Source organism: Xenopus tropicalis, chromosome 2, assembly GCF_000004195.4.
Source record: "Xenopus tropicalis strain Nigerian chromosome 2, UCB_Xtro_10.0, whole genome shotgun sequence".
NCBI classification, from domain to species: domain Eukaryota; kingdom Metazoa; phylum Chordata; class Amphibia; order Anura; family Pipidae; genus Xenopus; species Xenopus tropicalis.
In genome coordinates, this window is record NC_030678.2 from 68,194,245 (window position 1) to 68,214,934 (window position 20,690).

A 20,690-nucleotide genomic window follows, 5' to 3' on the forward strand; every position below is an offset into this window, starting at 1 on the left:
AGGCTTGTGCAGAATCTTAAGAGGCCACTGCTCTGAAGCCAGTGTCAACATGGGAGATTTGTTAGTTAGTAAAAAGCCTTCATAAATTTATGCCAATGTATCTCCCAGGCATAAAGCTTGCTTTCTCAAGGTGTACAAGGTCAGGAACCACCTTCTGGAGCTTCATCGCCTGCTTTGGAACAGTATGAAAAGCAGAGGGAGGCATCCTTGACTGGTTTCAGAGTAACCACAATTAGTGCCTCAGCAAATGAGGTGGGTAGTGCATTACTTTCATAGTACTGAAAAGTTTCTAGCAGTTTGATATGCACTCTGTATGTTCAGAGAGTGCCTTATACCAGTCTGATGATAGTCCATCTGGAACTGGGGGCCGAATGACTAAAGGTCGTTAACGTTTATCGCATAGTTTTTTTTGCGTTAAAAAGTGTTCGGTAATTAAGTACCGATTAATCAAAGTAATTTTGCATGCGTTACTACTCATATCGCATGTGCAAAAAAACGGTATTTGCATGCCGGTAATTATCGAATAGAAATATTACTAACGCATGATTCACAAACACATATGAAGCATTAAACACACATAATATCGCAGTAATCTGTGCTAATATTAACACCTACTTGGGGTAGGCGGTACTTAAAGAACATTGCGGTTCGCGAGCATTTGGCAACACAAGATGGAGTTTGCAGTCAGATTTTTGTTAGATTGGGAAGAAGAGGATGAAGTATTTGAGCATCCTAGAGTTTTTAGCGAAATATCAAGGGATTAACAGAGAAGGAAATCGTGAGGCGCTACAGGTTAAATAGAGCAGCAATCTATAACCTGTATGAGGTACTGGACCTTACCTGCAGCCACTAACACGCAGAAGCCATGCTCTTCCTGGCATAGTCAAATTTCTGTGCTCCCTTAATTTTTTTGCCACGGGAAGTTTTCAGAAGGTTGGCGGGATCAAATGGGGAGTGTCAGAGCCCACATTTTCACAGTGCCTTGGCCATGTCCTGGATGCAAGACGTTCAGTGTCTGGCAATTATACCTCCTTTCCCACCAATAGAAATTAGTGGAACACCGTCAAAAGACAGTTCTATGGTGTCATCCCCAATGTGTTAGGTGCCATAGATTGCACAAGCAGACGCACACAATCGTCATCTGCTCCGATTCCAGGTATTTTTGTTAACAAATTTTGTTGGACCTGTGTTTTGTGTTAGGCTTGTGCAGTGACTTAATAGTGAATTGTGTCAATGTATATTGCAGGTGTTTCAATTACAGAAGTTCAGTGCATTGCTAATAAGATAGGTGTGTTATTGGACAAGTGTGTCTTGCTGGCTTAGGTGCAGTCAGTTCATCTTGTACTTTTGGACAGTCAATCTTTTCAACTTGATTTTACCTTTTTGCCTCATTTGGAATGAATCAATGTCCACAAATAGTTTTTGCAAAATAAACTTGGTCATGTTTTAAAACAAATGACAATCATTATTGTCTATGAAGTTTGCCTGGCATCATGAACATAATAACAAAAAATTAAATAAAGTCTTTTTCTTTTTTCCAAAACGTGGATGCTCCTCATCTACTGGATGCTGCAAACAAATAAGCTGCTTCCAGTCTCCCTCTGTCAAAACATGGCCCTTTTGCAACAGATGTGACAGTGTGAGACTGATAGGTGACACTACAAGTAGCTGCTTTGACTCTTCCAGTGGGAAAGAGGCACTTTTCAAATTGCAAAACAAGCTTATGGCAGGCAGGGCCTGGTTTGACAGTGGGAGACAGAAAGCAAATGTGGGCAAGTTGTGCTAGATGTGATGCAAATCCTGACAGCCACCCGTTGTGGCATTTGTCCTGTCTCGAAAGAATGGTAAAGTGCGGACTGCCTTAGGATGTAAGCATCTTGATAGGTGCCGGGGAACCCAGACACGATGCAATCAATTGCACCCAACACATTGGGGATGCCACTTACCCCAAAAAACTGCCTTTTCACGGCGTTCCACTCGTTCCAATTTTGGGGGAAATGAAATTTCCGGACACTGAGCGGATGGCATCCATGACCTGGCCAAGGCACCATGAAAAGGTAGGCTGTGACACCCCCCCGTAAACTCCCCCAACCCTCTGGAAACTGCCAGTGGCTAAAAAGTGCAGGGAGCATAGGCTTCTTCGAGTCAGTGGCTGCAGGGAAGGCTCAAGCAGCTCATACAAGTTGGATATTGCGGCTCTATTGAGCCTGTAGCGCCTGACCACTTCATCCTCGCTTAAGCCCTCTAAAGTTGCCCTTTCCCTGAAAATCCTAGGACGCATGACTCTTGAATGTTCAACTTGATGTTCCTCCTCCAAATCCAACAAAGAGCCCATAGCAAACTCCATCTTGCCTTTTTCCACTAAAAAATGTAAAATGTGCTCTGCACAACGCCTCCCCCCATTAGGCGCTAAAATACGTACACATTTGCGCGCTAATTAACGCATTTAACGCTTTAGGTGCTTTTGTGAATTATGCGTTAGCATTCTTTTCATTCGCTAAATAATGCAATGCGTTAAAATTAATGCATGCAGGTTGCACGCTAATTAACGCATGCGATATGCGACTTAACGCATGCGATAATACTATAACGAATCGCGCATTTTTTTGGCGTCTATTTTAACGCAAAAAAGCATGCGAAATGAATTTTCGCACTTTAGTGAATCAACCCTCATGAGTCATACACAACAGGAAATGTTGTACTTTTGCCCACTCAATCTTTCCAACTTGTTTTTGCCCTTGCACTCTGTATGACCAAACATTTTACCTTTTTTGCTCATTTGGAAAAAAATCAATGTCCACAAAAACATTTTTCAAAATCGACTTTGTTAAAGAAATGATAAACATTATTGTCCATGAAGTTTTCCATGATGTTTTCTTGTGTTTCAATTGTTTCATTATATTTCCTCACTATACATTTGCAAGCAAAGTGTTATTTTACGATTTGTAAGAAATCTTATATTTTTCTATTTGTCATGGGCAAATTTGGTATTAAGCAAGAATATTAATACAAATTAGTCCTATGTAAATAAACATTTCTCTTTTTGCTATTTGTTCTGGGGGGGGGAATCACCCGCTCAAAGGGACATGAGCCTTAGTTGCCACTCACTACTGCTGAGAGAAAGAAAATAAATGAGCATTTCTTTTGTGTGCAACTATTTTCACTGTAAATAAAAACAGTATTGTTTGAGATGTTGTTTTGTGGTTCTTTTTTTTATGGTATTAAAGATTGTAGATACTTACAGGCAAAGTAATTGTTAATGATTTCTGCCCAGACTTGATTGCCGCTGTCATCTGCACTTTGGACAGGATGTATGGGATGAATTGGGTCATCCAGGTCCTCAGCCACAAAACCAGGTAAGCCATGCCGGTTAGCTACATTGTGCAGTACAGCACAGGCTACAACTATCTGGGCAACTTTAGTGGGGCTGTACATGAGGCTGCCTCCCGACTTGTCTAGGCAGTGGAAGCGGCTTCTAAGAACCCCAAAAGTTCTCTCGATCACAGACCGTGCTCTGACATGTGCTTCGTTAAAAGCACATTCGGCCCATGTATGCGGCCTGGGAATGGGGGTGATCAGCCACCTAGAGCAAGGGTAGCCAGCATCTCCTGAAAAAAAATAAGCTGGAATAAGTTGCTGAAAAAAAACAAGCTGCTTCCAGTCTCCCACTGTGAAAAGAGGGCCCTTTTGCAACAGATGTGACAGTGTGAGACTGATAGCTGACACTACAGGTAGCTGCTTTGACTCTCCCACTGTCTTAAGAGGGTCCTTTTGCAACTGCAAACCATGCTTATGGCAGGCAGGCCCTGGTTTGACAGTGGGAGACAGAAAGCAAATGTGGGCAAGTTGTGCTAGACATGACACAAATACTTACCTAAAAGTCACCCGTGAGGCATTTGTCTGTTTGAAAACCATCATAAATTCCAGACTGCCTTAGGATATAAGCATTGTGTGAGGAGCCTGGAAATCTGGCACGATGCTGCTGATGTTCATGGTAGCATCACAGACCACTTGTATATTCGGTGAATGGTAACTTTTGCAGGTCCTGAATACATGCTCCCTGTCTTGGTGAGGATTTAAATCCACGTGGGTACAATCTATGGCACCCCACACATTGGGGATGCCACTCACACCATAGAACTGCCTTTTGATGGTGTTCCACTCATTTCTATTGGTGGGAAATGAGATGTAATTGGCATCCAGGACGTGGCCAAGGCACCGTGAGAACGTGGGCTGTGACACTGCCCTGTAGATCCCTCCAACCTCAAAACTCTAAGATGCATCACTCTAGGACGTTCACATACTTGCTTATCCTCTTCTTCCAAATCCAGCAAAAATCCGACTGCAAACTCCATCTTGTCTTCACAAACGCTCAAAAATCGCAATGTTTTTTAAGTACCGCTTCCCTCAATTAGGTGTTAATATTAGCACAGAGTATCACAATATTTTGCGCGTTTAACGCTTCATTTGTGAATCATGCGTTAGTATTCTTTCTATTCTATAATTACTGCAATGCCAAAGTGTCTAAATACCACTTCCCTGGTTTTGCTAATTTCTTGCTCAGCTAATCCACTAAGGTATTGTGATACCTTGATAAATGGACTACTGCGATATGGGGTAAATTTATTTATGTCTAGGAAAGGATCTTGTAAATCTTTAAAACTTTACTATCATATTTATTATAGTGTGTAAGCCAATATCCCCGGTAATGTTGCCCATAGCATCCAATCAGATCTTTGAGTTTGGTTTCTAACAAACTCAAAGATGATCATTCAAATCTAATTGATGATTGGTTGCTATGGGCAACTTTTACAAACTATAATAAATATGCCCCTAAGTGTATTTGCATAGAATACCTGCCTGCCCCAAATAAATTTCAAAGGTCAATTGTACTTTTTCTTTACATGCAAACTAGACAAACAGGGTTGGTGACTACCAAATTGTATATGTGTTTCATCCAATTGCGCTGGGAACCCAAAACTAGAGTTGACAGGGCCAGTGATGTGGTTGGGAAGGAAGCTCTATTTGGGAGTTTAAGTCTTAGGGTTGGGGTGATGTTTGACTTTTGAAGTCATGAAATACACCAGTTTTTTAACAATTTAATTGGAACCTCAATTCATGCATACATTTATTGTGGAGCACAACTTTCACGTCAGCTATGCCGTGAAATTCATGTGTATCCATGTGAATATATACTCTGTTTAGATTTGCCTCTGCTATGTAGTGAACTTTTTCCAATGTATTTTTTTTTTATCTTTTGTTATCTTTTTCTTTTATTACCAAAGTAACATCTACATGAACAAGATTTATAATTCTAACTTAACTTATTTTGGTTCTACTGGAGAGTAACTTAGAAGAACTGTGTCATCAGATCTTGTAATATTCCATGTGTCCCAGGCATACCCTTTATTTGTCTTTTTTTTTTTTGCATACATTTATTGTGGAGCACAACTTTCACGTCAGCTATGCCGTGAAATTCATGGGTATCCATGTGAATATATACTCTGTTTAGATTTGTCTCTGCTATGTAGTGAACTTTTTCCGCTGTATTTTTTTTATCTTTTGTTATCTTTTTCTTTTATTACCAAAGTAACATCTACAGTCTAGGAAGATTTATAATTCTAACTTAACTTATTTTGGTTCTACTGGAGAGTAACTTAGAAGAACTGTGTCATCAGATCTTGTAATATTCCATGTGTCCCAGGCATACCCTTTATTTGTCTTTTTTTTTTTTGCAGTTTTTTCCCACGGATAGAATATTTGACGTATACTTTTGTAACCATTGCCAGCTTGTAGGCAATAAAAAAGGTCACTGTTCTGTATTTTTTCAGCCATGAATACAGGGAAGAGACTTTAGACTCCACCAATCACAGACACTTAGGATCAGAAATATAAGGCATAACACAAGTGTTAAAATCCAAAAGGCTAAGGAAAAACAAAGAAACACAATCAAGGAAAAAATTACTAAAAATTACTATATACTGAAATATATGCGGGATCATAAAGGAGAAAAAGGGAAACATTAAAACAGGGCAAAAAAAAGAGTGAAAATAGAGCCTATCCAGAAGAGAGAAATAAAAGAATATTAAGAAAAAGAAGAAAGAAAAGATTTCAGCAAATCCCAGCATGTATTGTCTACCCTTATTCTACCTCTTCATGGTAACCTGTGACTGCTTCAGAAGGTAAGAATCAAGCATTTGCAACTAACTGTATAGTAAAATAAAGTTTTTAAAAAGTTTTTACTCTGGGGGGTGACACTTCCTTGAAAACTTGTGACAGCATCTGATGGATGTGCACTTCTTTAAATATGGTTTTGAGCTCTACAGTTGTAATGGAGGAGTTTGCAGCAGAGCTAGAGAACCTAGCAGACTGTCCAATGTCACCATAGGGCTCATAACAGTTTTTAGAGAAAAGCAAATCCCAAATTAAATGCTATTGCTATTTGCTATAATTGTGCAGTCAGCAGGATGGTGATCTTTGAGCCACCAGCTGGGGCACAGTAACATATCATGAGGGACAGCAGAGCAGAATGCAATACAGTAAATTTTAGAAAGAAAAAAAATGATTAAAAAAAAAAGAAGAGAGTGTTAGAAGGAGAAATTGTTACTTAGCAAATTGATACCTCGCAATGGCCCTGTTGGTGGTGAAGCAGTTAAGTGCAGTTGTAACTGTATCCTTGACTGCGTCAGCTGTTTGAATTTGTCACATTATTATTGCTATTGGAGTACTCATTTCTGCTGTATAAGCGACCAAGGTGGCAGAACACACTGTCTCATTAGGTATATAATGCATATGTGGTGTCAGAATCCTCTCTCAGTGAGTCCTCTCACTGTTTATAATTTGCTAGAGGTGTCATTACCTACTGTCTTTGAATTGAATGTGCTTAAATGCAAACATCAGTTGCTCAGTGAACTATGTACGTTGGTTGCCAGCACCTGCTGCCACTCAATGTATGTAATGTGTGTTGGTTACCAACATGCACTCTCTCAATGTATTCAATGTGCTGGGGGTGTTTGAACCCACTGTCACTCACTGTGTATATAGTATGTGGGGTATTATTATTTAATTCTCTCACTGTATATTATTAAAAATTCAGAAGGCCCTCCAATTACCTTCTTTTCTTTTGCTACTATTAATCCATTACATGGCACCTTTGTGAACAATACTGTATCAGCTACTGTTAAAAAGGTTGAACTAGGAGATTAGGTGGTAGTGCAAGGCCCATGTTCGAGAGAACAACCAAGGGCCCAAGTTGTCCTCTGTTCTGGCTGCAAATGCTACATATCTGTCTCTACACATAGTCAAGGATAGCCAAAACAGTGTTCAGTTAATGGTGTCCAGTTTGCATACATGTAGTGGCAGCATTAGTATCCACAAATTTCAGATAGGTCATTTTTTATAGTTATGACTGCATGTGAAAGTAGCAGTAGCACAATTTTAGACACAGTCAATGCAAACAAAATAGCATTAGTTGCATTCATAATCATTCCTTGAACTTCCACATAGTGCACCCATTGGTACAATATGAAAATTGTGGCCTGCAGTGCCCTATGTCAATAGGCACAGCACACATAAAGAATTAGTTGCAGATGTCATTTTGACGTCATTATGACATAGTAACATAGTAAGTTAGGTTGAAAAAAGACATACGTCCATCACGTTCAACCATATTGCCTATATATGCCTATATCAACTTCTAATTGATCCAGAGGAAGGCAAAAAACTCTATCTGAAGCCTCTTTAATTTGCCACAGGGGGAAAAAATTCCTTCCTGACTCCAAGATGGCAATCGGACCAGTCCCTGGATCAACTTGTACTAAGAGCTATCTCCCATAACCCTGTATTCCCTCACTTGCAAAGAAGCCATCCAACCCCTTCTTAAAGCTATATAATGTATCAGCCAGCACGACTCATTCGGGGAGGGAATTCCCCACAGCTCTTACAGTAAAAAATCTTTTCCGAATATTTACGGAACCTCCCTTCTAAACAGAGTGGGTGCCCTCGTGTCCGTTGGAAGGACCTACTGGTAAATAAAGCATAACAGAGGTTATTATATGATCCACTTATATATTTATACATAGTTATCATGTCACCTCTTCTCCAGTGTAAAAAGACCCAATTTGACCAGTCTTTCTTCATAACTGAGATTTTCCATACCCTTTGCCAGCTTAGTTGCCTTTCTCTGGACCCTCTCTAATTTAATAATGTCCTGTTTGAGCACTGGAGACCAAAACTGACAAGTATATTCTAGATGGGGCCTTACCAGCACTCTGTAAAGGGGAAGAATAACACCCTCCTCCCATGAATCTATACTCCTTTTAATACAGCTCAAAACCTTGTTTACCCTTGCAGCTGCTGCCTGGCATTGCTTGCTACAGCCAAGTTTATTATCTACAAGGACTCCAAGGTCCTTCTCCATTATTGGATTTGCCTAGTGCAGTCCCATTAAAGGTATAAGTGGCTTGCATATTTTTACATCCCAGGTGCATGACCATACATTTATCCACATTAAATCTCATCTGCCACTTAGCCGCCCAGATTGCCAGTTTGTCAAGATCCTGCTACTAGGATGCTACATCCTGGATAGAATTGACTGGTCTGCAGAGTTTTGTGTCATCTGCAAACACTGATACATTGCATATAATACCATCCCCTACACAAAGATTTTTAGTTCAACTGCGTATGCGTTGCATTTATCTCACCCAAGTGATCACAAATAGAGTTAATAGAGAAAAGCTACATTGTGGGAAAACTTGTTGACCAAAGTCACCAAAGTGATCAGCATGTAAACAGAGACTGCAGTTTCAGATTTTGCATTACATTTTAGCAACATAAAAATTCACTGAAGAACCAAGTGCAACTCAGTGCATCTAATTCTAACGTGTTGACAGAAATTATGATTTTCCAGTGAATTTTTATGTTGCAAACCTTTGTGTACACACTGACTTCACTGTGTCCCAGGAACCTGATAAATTATCCTGCAAGCAGCAATATTTATATATTTGCATTTATTTTGCAAGACGAAAAATATTTTAAATAATTCACTTGTAATTTTCTTCTTTCTTGGGGACCGTAGTATTAATATTTAAAGAATGGCAGCAGTTTAAATTTAAACCAATAAAAGTCTATAGGTGAAATCTAATTGGCTGTTGTAGGCTCCGCCCACTTTTCTAAACTTGGGATGTAGTCACCCAATGACAAACTGTGGAAAGTTTGGGAATCCTGGCATTAAACCAAAAAAATTCAGTAGGTAAACACCAGAATTGGGTAGACCTCATTCTTCCTGTCTAGATAAGCCATCGGCATTACCATGTTGTTTGCCACGCGAAGCTGGATGGAGAAGGAATACTGCTGCAGGATCAAGCTCCAGTGAAGTAGCTTCCCATTATCCCCTGAGACTCGATGCAGCCAGCTGAGGGGGTTATGGTCGGTCATTACAAATACGGCTGTAGCTTTTTCAGGGCCCAGACTTTAGCAAGACATTATTTCTCCACTGTAGCGTAAGCTATTTCCCGCGGCAATAACTTCCGGCTCAAGTAGATAATCGGGTGTTCTTCCCCCTTATTGTCCACTTGAGATAAAACGGCTCCAATCCCATAAGTGGACGCATCCGTTTGAACAATAAAACGTCTTGTAAAATCAGCAGCGGCCAGGACTGGGGTGTTGGATAAGGCAAATTTCAGGGTGTTTATTGCTTCCTCACATTGGGGAGTCCACTGTACAGTTGTCCCTCTCCTCCGACCGGTTAGATCTGTAAGGGGTTTAACAATGGAGCTACAGTTAGGTATGAATTTCCTATAGTAATTTGCAGTCCCTAATGCCTGCACCTGTTTCTGAGTACAGGGAGTGGGCCATTTGATAATAGCTTCTACTTTAGCAGGATCTGGATGTAGTCGCCCTCCCCCCACATAATGTCCTAGATAAGGCACCCCTGCCATGGCAAACTGGCACTTGTCTGGGCGTAGTGTAAGGCCAGCCTTTTGGATCCTCTCTAAAACTTGCTGTAAGTGGTGAAGATGTTCCTCCCAAGTGTTACTGTAAACAGCGATGTCATCCAGGTAAGCCTGGGCAAAGTTTTGACACTCACTAAAAAGGTAGTTCACCAGACGCTGAAAAGTTGCAAGTCCGTTCTTCATGCCAAATGGCATGACCTTGAAGTGGTACAACCCAAATAGGGTTATAAAGGCAGATTTAATTTGTGCCTCAGGGGCCAAAGGTATTTGCCAGTAACCCCCACTGAGAGGTAGAGGGCCCCCCCAAGGCGATCCAGAAGCTCATCTATCCTGGGCATTGGGTAGGCATCAGTTGTTGTGATAGAATTGACTTTCCTGTAATCCATGCAGCATCTTTTTTAGGCACCAACACTACAGGGGCTGTGTGAGGGTACAATAACACCCATTTCCAGCATTGTATCTAGCCCTTTGCGTATGGTGACCCATATATCCTTCTTAAGGACTGGAGCCCAAAACTGCACCTCATACTCAAGGTGAGGCCTTGCCACGGACCTAGAAAGAGGCAAAATTATGTTTTCATCCCTTGAGTCAATGCCCTATTTTTATACAAGACAACACTTTATTTGCTTTAGTAGCCACAGAATGACACTGTCTTGAATTAGACACCTTGTTATCTACAAAAACCTAGATCCTTCTCCATTAAGGATACCCCCAACAAACTACCATTCTGGAGATCGTTCACATTTATATTATTTCTACCAAAGTACATAACTTTGCACTTGTCAACACTGAACCTCATTTTCCAGTTTGCTGCCCAGTTTTCCAATTTTGTCAAATCGCTCTCCAAAGTGGCAGCATCCTGCATGGAACTTATAGTTTTGCACAATTTAGTGTTGTCAGCAAAAATAGAAACAGTACTCTCTATGCCCACCTCCAGGTCATTAATAAACAAGTTAAAAAGCAAAGGACCAAGGACTGACCCCTGCGGTACTCCACTAACCACACTGGTCCAATTAGAAAATGTTCCATTTACCACCACTCTTTGTAATCTATCCTTCAGCCAGTTCTCTATCCAATTACAAATATTATGTTCTAGGCCAATATTCCTCAATTTGATCATTATCCTTCTGTGAGGTAGTGTATCAAATGCTTTAGCAAAGTCCAAGTAGATGACATCAACTGCCATTCCAGCATCAAGGTTCCTGCTCACCTCCTCATAAAAGGCGACTGGCAAGATCTGTTACGCATAAAACCATGCTGGCACAAACTTATAATATTGTGAACTGCAATGTATTCAAGTACCCTATCCCTTATTACCCCTTCCAAAAGCTTTCCCACTACTGATATCAGACTAACAGCCCTATAGTTTTCAGGCTGAGAGTGGGATCCCAGCACCACATTAGCAATTCGCCAGTCTCTCGGCACCATGCCAGACCTCAAAAATCCTGAAAAATTATGTGAGGAGGCTTGGCAATCGCAGCGCTCAGCTCATTTCATACCCTGGGATGAATCCCATCCGGTCCTGGACCTTTGTTTACCTTTACATGTTCAAGTCTCTTCTGAATTTCCTCCTCAGTGACCCATGCGTCAGTAGCTAAATTACTGGGCATATTAAAAGGGAAGCCTTCATTAGCTGGCTCCTCAGATGTATAGACAGATGAAAAATAATAGTTCATCACGGGGGGGGGGGGGCCCGTGATAATAAGGTTCCCACCCCTTCTTGCTTCATTTTTTTACTATTCACATAATTAAAAAATTATTTTGGATTCTTTTTACTCCTAGCTGCAATATCCCTTTCCATCTTTTTAGCTTGCCTGATAGCTTTTTTGCATTTGCTTCCTTGTACCTGATGAAAGTTTCTGCTGTCCCAGCTAACTTGAATGCTTTAAAAGCACGTTTTTTCTTACCAACCTCGACACTAACACTTTTATTCAGCCATAAAAGTTTTGCTTTGTGATGCCTCTCCTTGCTTACAAGGGGAATGAATATACTGTTGTGTATACCTGCAAACCAATATTTTAAAGATGTTCCATTTTCCTTCTGTATCTAACCCTATGAAAAGCCTTTCCCAGCCTTTCCACATTGCAGAGATGCCCTTATACTGGAAAAGTCTGCATGTCTATATGGGGTGGTTTATAGCATACACCAATGATCATTTTCTTTGTGACCTTCAGCCCTACTGAAATTTCTACCCAGTGAGGACTTGGTGCTCTGTTAACATAGTGTAACCTGGGATAGACGAGAATAGGTATTTGTACCTTTGCAAGAGTTCTTGCAGTTGCTCCTGTTGGGAGGTGGATAGTTTTTTTCCCATTGTAACTTGCTGAAGAGATGGATTTTGTGGATCAGGAAGTAAATCAGGAATACTGGACTCCTCAGAAAGCTAGAAAGGGTAGGCTGCATATGGCTGAAACCATTCCACCTCAATCATAATAAGGTTTCATCATATTAATATGTTCAGTTCTACATTGTTGGGGGGCATTGTGTGGGGCTACAACATAAGTGGTGTCATGGACCCGATGTATTACTACATAAGGACCATCCCAAGCAGCTTGCAGTTTGTCCTTACGGAATGGCAGTAGAATGACATGGTGCCTATCCTCAGAGTGAAGGGGTCTCTAAATTCCAATGGACTCCCGGATGGACATACTCCTTTTTCTTGGGTAGAGGTACCCCATGGGTGTGTTGTTGTACTGCTTGAATGGCCTGTCCTTGAGCAGCAGTTATTGGGTGCACTACTGGGTTAATGGAGGTCCTGGGTGGTTTTGGACACTGTGCTATAAGATGTGTATTAGAATCACAGCGGAGACAGTTTCTGTTTACTGCAGAAGGTTGTTGTGGTGTTGGCCAGACAGGGCATGGAGTTGAAGAACCTGCCTGTGGTTTTGTTCAAGGACGGGCCTGTGGAACTGTGGAACTGTGGAAGGTAATCAGCAATACGCGTTTTACTTCCTCATAATCAGCAAGTTGGGGATATGGGATCTCTCTATAGATGTCACTTGCTTCACCCCCCCCCCCAGTTTACCAGCAAGTATCTTGGACAAAATCTCAAAGATGTGCAGGTACGCGTCAATTCCTTCCCAGTAGTTATCAAAAGAGGGAAAGGCTGCATGGGTAAGCTTGACAACAGGTTTGAAATGCTCAGTATTGGGGTGCTGCAGTTCTGTGCTCATAGTAGGAGGTGGGACTCTCCTCCTGAATGGTCAATTCCAGCAGTTTAAGACGTTCTGAACCATTGAGGTCCAATCCCAGAGCCGTAAGCCTTGACTGATACTTCACCATAGACCTCTATGGTCTGTCCGGGAGAACCTGATCCTGTGAGTTGCAGCTAACAGCTACCTGAATAGTTTGCTGGAACCACTGGGATTAAATTTTGGTGACTGTATTTCCAAAGGTTTTGGTGCTGCTGTTTTTCATTGCTCTGTATTATGGCCCCCTGGCAGTGGGTTCAATGTACCCCCAGGGCTGCAAAGAATCTTTTTTTTCACAGTACATTCCATTCTGACAGTATTGGACAAAGGCACCACATTTGTAAGCAACTCCCATATTGTGTGAATACCCCACTACTGACAGCACCTACAAAACATCTAAAGCCCGGCCATACAGCAACGGCTCAGCTTGCAGCATTCAGGTCTTTATTGTACTGTGATCCAGGGACTGGTCTGATGGCCCCTTGGGGTCAGGAAGATGTTTCCCCCCATCTAAGGCTCCAGTTTTCTCACCTTCCTCTGATTCAACTAACAGAGCAGTGAGGGTAATTTCATTTAAACCCAAATATTGAATTCATGGTTGGATGTAGGTGTTTTTTCAACCTCATCCACTAGCACTTGACAGGAAATCCACCTCACCTTGCGAACGCCGCAGCCACCCCCCCCCCGAGCAATTGACAGGAAATCCACCTCACCTTGCGCACGCCACAGCCACCCCCCCCGAGCACTTGACAGGAAATCCACCTCACCTTACGCACGCTGCAGCCGCCCCCCCCCCCCCGAGCACTTGACAGGAAATCCACCTCACCTTGCCGCACCCCCCCACGTGTACTCGGACGGTCGTGTAGGCTGCGGCGTGCGCAGAGCTCCTGTATCAGTAAAGTGCGAGTACAGGGGGGGTTGCTGGTAGGTGCAGCTCACCTCACCTCTGTAATGTGCCAGTAGCTGCAGCCACTCGCCCCGTGCGTACGCTCGCGCGCACCAACCCCCGCCCCCAAGACTTTCGTCAGGTCAGGACAGAGAAGTGGCTGGGGTTGGAGCGTTGGCAACTTGTTTCAAAGTACGCGCACACACGGGGACACGAGTGCGCAAGCGCACGCACAGTGCGAGGCAGGATTTATCCCATAGATGGTTACCGTATATACTCTAGTATAAGCCGAGGCTGACTTTTTCAGCACATTATTGGTGCTGAAAAACTCAGCTTATACTCGAGTATATACGGTAAGTGGTTCTGGGAACAGTCTCTGCATAAAAATGATCCCAGCGCTGCCACCACTTTCTGTCACGGGAGGCACTGTGATCTAATCAATGACTGCTCACCAGCAACCACAATTGCAAGAGAAATAACTTCTTTATTTAATCTAGAGAAAACTCCTAACAGAAGCTTCAACTTGCAAGTCCCCAGTCATCGGCTTCTTTCCTTGAGCTCCTCTGATTGGCCAGTAAATACAGTTGGCTTCCATTGGCTGTTGGAATTCACAGACCCCTTCACTCTAAGGATAGGCACCATGACACAATGCCGGATCTAATTATAAATATCTTGTACTGACTGCAACCAAAGTAAAATGATATACATAAACAGTCAGTCTCCGCTACTGCCACGGGGGCACCTGTCACACTTACCACAAATGTCACCGTTTCATTCAAGGTGAGCCCGTGATTATGTTATCCAATTTTGGGGGGTGTAGCTTCAAACTGTCAGAGTGGCAATAGTTTGAAAGTCTTGAAAAGTTTGAAAGTCAGTGGAAAAATTGGGGTGTTCAGAGAGGCACCACAAAGTGTGGAGAGTCTGGGTGTACCTCTAAAAATGTAGGGAGAGTACCATTTAGAAAATGGGGGGCGCTATGAATAAGAAGAAAAAAAAAGCAGAAGAATAAGCTGAAGTCTAAGAACAGCATGCTGGTTTTTTCAAACCAACATAATAACTGAAGCACTAAAAATATTTAATAAATTAATTGGAAAGTTGCTTAGAATTATGTTTTCTTTTATTAGGCAAAAAATATTTTTGGGATTGGCATGTCCTTTAACAAAGTAGGCTAGAAATGCTGCATATTATGTTTTGGGGTTCTATACCAGGTTAAGTCAACAATAAACCTTTAGTGAAAATCTGTGCCTCCAAATGCCCCTAGAAGCATACCATATTCTTTTTTTTGCAGATTTACAGCACACACTCAGTGTTGTCAGTTATCTAAGTTTAGAAACCAGTTCACAAAATAGTGCTCCCAGAGCACACTCAAGGGGTATATTGATCATGCTGTGTAAAAAGTAGAGTAAACATTACTGGTGATGTTGCTTATAGCAGCCAATCAGATGCTTTGCTTCAGTTTTCTAACTGTTGAAATCTAATTGCTGATTGGTTGCCCTTGGCAACATCACTGGTAATGCTTCACTCCACTTTTTACACAGCATGATAAATATACCCCTAAGGAGGGGCACAGTACCGTAAATAATATACAGTATACAATCAACTTCAATTAATGTAATTTTATTGGTATTTACTTTGATTATTGAAACTTAGCATTAGCTGGTGCATTTCCCACCCTAGGCTTATACTCGAGTCAATAAGGTTTTCAAGTTTTCTGAGGTAAAATTAGGTACCTTGGCTTATATTCGGATCGGCTTTTACTTAAGGATATACGGTATAGTTACTCACAGTTGTAATACAGGCCCATCCTAGCTGTCTAAAGTCCTACTGGGGACATACATAAAATAAAGGTTGGAAAAACCTTTAAAAGGTCAGTATTATTTCCCCTTCTTATTTGGCAAGTAGAACTTTTGTAGGGAATGAAGAGTCTCTAAAAATGAAAAATTAAAAAAGATATTCACTCAACATATTTGCAGTTCACTCAAATTTCTTTGTAAATTAGTTGTTTTTTAGGAAAGATTTTAAAAGTCGTCTGTGCAGGACAAGCTTCTCCATTTGGAAAGCATATCTCTGTTATTCACTGCGCTGAGTTGTGGAGAGACGGAGACCCATTTCTCAGCAATTTATTTTACAAAATCACCAAGAAATGATAATGGAAGAGGAAGGCTCTTGAGAACACTTTTGTATTAAGAATTAGCTTCATGAGATGTCATCATTGTTACATAGTTATTTTAGAATAAAAAAAGACAAGAGTCCACTAAGTTTAACCCCTCCAATGAAACCAAGTGCAAATGCATAAACAGGCTTTTCTATACACTCATATATACAGATACCTTTACTAAAGTAACTGTAGCCCTTAAGATTACTATAGCCTTGGACATTATGCTTGCTCAAGAAGTCAACAAAAGTATCAAATGAAAAATGAAACAAGGGGCACATAAAAGGACCAATTGTATAGGCACTCACCAAGTAGAAAAGATTGTCCAGGTGCCTCAGCCCCAGACCCTCTTAGGGAGCAGACATCCATAACCAGCACCAACATAGGCTTGTAAGCAAAGTATCCATAAGGGTCACAAAAAGCAAATTAAAAAGTGTTTATGTAAAGCAACATTACGCTTAGTAGTCACTGGCGTATCTTTGGAGATGTTCATTATGTTGGTTTGAAAAAACCAACATACTGTTCTTCGACTTCAGATTATTCTTCCTCTTCTTTTTTTTATTCTTTGCGCCCCCCCATTTCCTAAACTTTACTCCTCCAACAGTTTTAGAGGTACAACACCCAGACTCACACTTATAGCGGGGTAGGTTGCGTGTGCTTTTTTTTGTGTGTCTTTTTGTGGCGCCGCTCCAAACACCCCAATTTTTCCATTGACTTTGACAGGGAAGATTTCAAATTGCTGCCACTTTGCTGACAGATTTGAAGTTACATTCTCCAAACTTGAATAACATAATCATGGGGTCACCCGAATGAAACAGCGACATTTGTTGGATAACTCAAAATGGAAGGAGCCAACAGCTAATCAAATTTCACCAACTGACTTTAATGGGGAAATTTAAACTGCTGCCAATCTTACAGCTTTGTGGCTAAACTCACCAAACTTGAATCACATAGCCATGAGGCAGTGTCGGACTGGGTCACCTGGGGCCCACCAGAGAACTTGATCTCAAGGGCCCCCCATTTACTCGCGAAAAAACAGAGAAAGAGAAAGTAAAGGAAATGCATACCAAAGAGAACATTTTTATTTAGTTGAAATAAAAAAATAGAATAGACGCATTAAATTACTATTAAATAACATTAAGTTGCAACAACTGCTAAATAAATAACTGAAAAATACAATGTTATTGTATAATGTATGTATAAAAGAAAATATAGTTAAATCACTGCACATACAGTATTGATGAGTTTAACTCTTAGTTATACCTATAAAAAAAACAGACTCCCTGCGTACTTTTGCAGAAACAGAGCAACTAATCACAAAACAGAGCAACTAATCTCAAATAAGCAATTTCTGCAAGAGGGAAGATGACTTTGCAAAGTTATCAATTATATCATCATAAACTAAATTATTTGCTATGTCCCTTTCAATATTAAGTAGCAAAAATGATTCAAGCAGCTCCTGTCCAATCATAGATCTTAAACGTGTTGTTTACTATTTTCAGCTTAGAAAACACTCTTTCACAGGAAACCTGAGTGCAGGCTAAAGTGAGCAGTGTTTTATACACAGCAAAGAGGTTGGTGTACGCAGCAGAGTGCAAGTTATGGTCATAAAGAAGCCTGTAGCAACAGGTGAGACAGTTTTCACACACATTTTTTTTTATGTCGCTGGTTATTTCCTCATCATCATCACTTTCCTCTAAAGTGACAGTTTCTGTTTGAGGAAGGCTGGATTTTTTTAATAGTGGATAGTTATCTTTAAAGTTCAAAAGCTCAGATTTTAACTGAACTGAATCCACACCAGCCAAATCAGAAACTGTATTGAAAGATTCTGCCGGAATGTTCTCTTCCCTGATGTTACTGAACTGCCTGGGGTCTAGAAAGGCAAGATCTTGGATGAGTTTTTAATTTTTAGAGAACTTGGTGTCAATACTACCCACTGCCTGATCTATAACTGCATAGTATGTGTGGACCTCAAATCCTTTCAGAGGATCTACAGTAGGCTCGTTTCTAGCCAGCTCTCCAGGCATCCTTTTTTTCCTCGCCACTCTTTTCTGCGGAAGGCTCTTCTCTACCTCAGCACTGACAGACATTTCGTCAAGGAGCATAACACCAGGTATAAACCGAACTGCAGCTCACATTTCTTATATGGGCCTGAACCCCATTGAAGAACCCACTCATGTTTGCAGCACCATCAAAAGAGCAGCCAATAATGTTATTTACACTCAAAGATACCTTTTCTAGCTGCTCTTTGAGAGATAAGTAAAGTGCTTCACCTGTTGTGTTCTTAACATTTATAAGAGCAATAAGTCTTTCATGTACATCTCTCTCACTCACATATCTCGGAATGATGCTACACTGTTCCATGACACCAACATTCTGAGTGCTGTCCATTTCCACACTAAATTTTACTGAATCTGTAACTTCCTGGCTAATTCTCTGCTTTACCATCATTCCCATGAGAATAATCAAGTTATTTATTGTAGTTTTACTTAAAAATGTTACCAGGCCTTCCTTCCTTTGCTCTGAGGATGTCTCCTTTTTCTTTCTTCACTTAGTGCTTCTACCTCTTTGACATGGTTTTGTAGAACACGGTCATATTTACTAAGAAGCAGAACCAGCTCTAGGAAGTTCCCATGGTCCAGGTCTCTATTCAGTAAGGAATGTGCAGCTTCATCCTGTCCTCTGTAGGCAAGGCCCAGTTTTGCAATATGCTGAATGATGTCAGTTAACCTCATTATGATCAAACGATTATTCCTTATTTTTTCTTTTTGTTTGTTAACTAAATTTACATTGATTAGTGTTTCAATATCACTTTTTCTTTCGGCTGTCATATAAGATATTACTGATGCCTGATGCAGGGCAGACTCCTCATGTTCCTTGACCATAGGCGGAGGATGACTTTTTTGTTTGGGGAGGCTAAATATGGGCCATATACAGACTGACCTACAGCTAATGTGAGACTTAGTGGATTCACTGCTGGTGTAAAAAATTAACTTCCCAACTACCTCTGGCAGTTCCCACTGACTCCCAGGGCTACTGTGCAAAAGTGCGGGTGGGGGGGATTTTTTTAACCCTAAAATGCTTAGGATGTAAAAGCATTCATACGTGCACTTCTGTTAGGGGTTCTCTATACATTTGTGTTCAGTTAGGTTAAAGGGGTAGTTCACCTATAAATTAACTTTTAATATGATGTAGACATTGATATTCTGAGACAATTTGCAATTGGTTCTCTTTTATTTTTAATGGTTTTTCGGTTATTTAGCTTTTTGTTCAGCAGCTCTCCATTTGGTATTTCAGCAGCTATCTGGTTGCTAGGGTCTTATATACCAGGTAGTGGTTTAAACAAGAGATGGGAATATGAATAGTTAAGGGGCCTGCATGGAAAAATAAAACTGTAGCTTCACAGAGCAATACTTTTTGGTAAGTGACCCTCATTTGAAAGCTGGAAAGAGGCAGAAGCGAAAGGCAAATTATTCAAAAACTATAAACAATTAACTAGGAAGACCAATTGCAAAGTTGCTAGAAATAGTGTACCACAAGCAAAAAGGAAAAACAGAAGACCTGTGTGCTTATTAATTACCTAATATCCAACAATTCGGCTTCCACATGGTGTTTGCCACCTTAATTACTAGACTCGCACATAAACAAAATTTCTGTGTTTGTGCCTTTAATTAAAAAGTTAAATTTTATTTGGTATAATTAAAAATATAATTACATAACACCTACTTTATATTAAATAAATACTTAAAAAACCACATGGCAATATTCGGCCATAGTGGAAAAATCCATTACACACCACTAGTGCGAAAGGAAAAAATCAGCAAAAGTATTTAGGTTCTTATAGTAATCACAAGAACAGAACATATTCTTAGACGCTGGGGATACCGGTGGGACAATATTTAAGATTACGTAGAAATTGTACGGATTTGGATGACTTTAAGACCAAGGCTGCTGACCTAAGGGATAGATTTATCCAAAGGGGCTATCCCAAACGTTGGTTGAAAAGGGCATACAAGAGGGCACTTGATTCGGACCGGCAAACTCTTTTGTTTGCAAATAAGGACTCCAACATTGAGTCAAAACCAGATATTAGATGCATAGGCACGTAAAATAATCAATGGCCTAGCATCAAATCCATTTTGCAGAGACATTGGAGTGTCTTAAAAGGAGATCGAGACTTGGGGCCAATCTTGCCCCATGTGCCAAATCTGGTGGCAAGGAGATCCACCAGTTTAGGGGATCTACTTGTACATAGTCACTATAGTGAATTCAAAGAATCACCAGCACATTTTCTCACACCTACGGTGGGCTCCTACAAGTGTCACAGATGTGAGGCTTGCCAATACATGGCACCGATGAAAAGTTTTCAGCAACCCGGCTCCTCTCACATTTTTCAAATCAGACAATTTATCAACTGTCGCACTACAGGAGTTATATATGTAGGTATGTGCAGCTGTCCCATGTTATACGTTGGAAAAACCTTTAGGGAACTACGTAAGAGAGTT

At 40.8% G+C, this 20,690-nt stretch overlaps 1 protein-coding gene across 2 annotated transcripts in view; it reads left to right on the forward strand.

Moving 5' to 3' along the window:
* Nucleotides 1–5,743: 5,743 nt before the first annotated feature.
* ren (renin) overlaps nucleotides 5,744–20,690 on the forward strand; it is a 147,137-nt gene continuing 132,190 nt past the window's right edge. For both annotated transcript variants that reach the window (XM_018091525.2, XM_031896850.1), the window contains exon 1: nucleotides 5,744–6,182. In XM_018091525.2, the coding sequence (XP_017947014.2) occupies nucleotides 6,127–6,182 (56 nt within the window). In that variant the 5' untranslated portion in view covers nucleotides 5,744–6,126. The remainder of the gene's footprint in view (nucleotides 6,183–20,690) is intronic.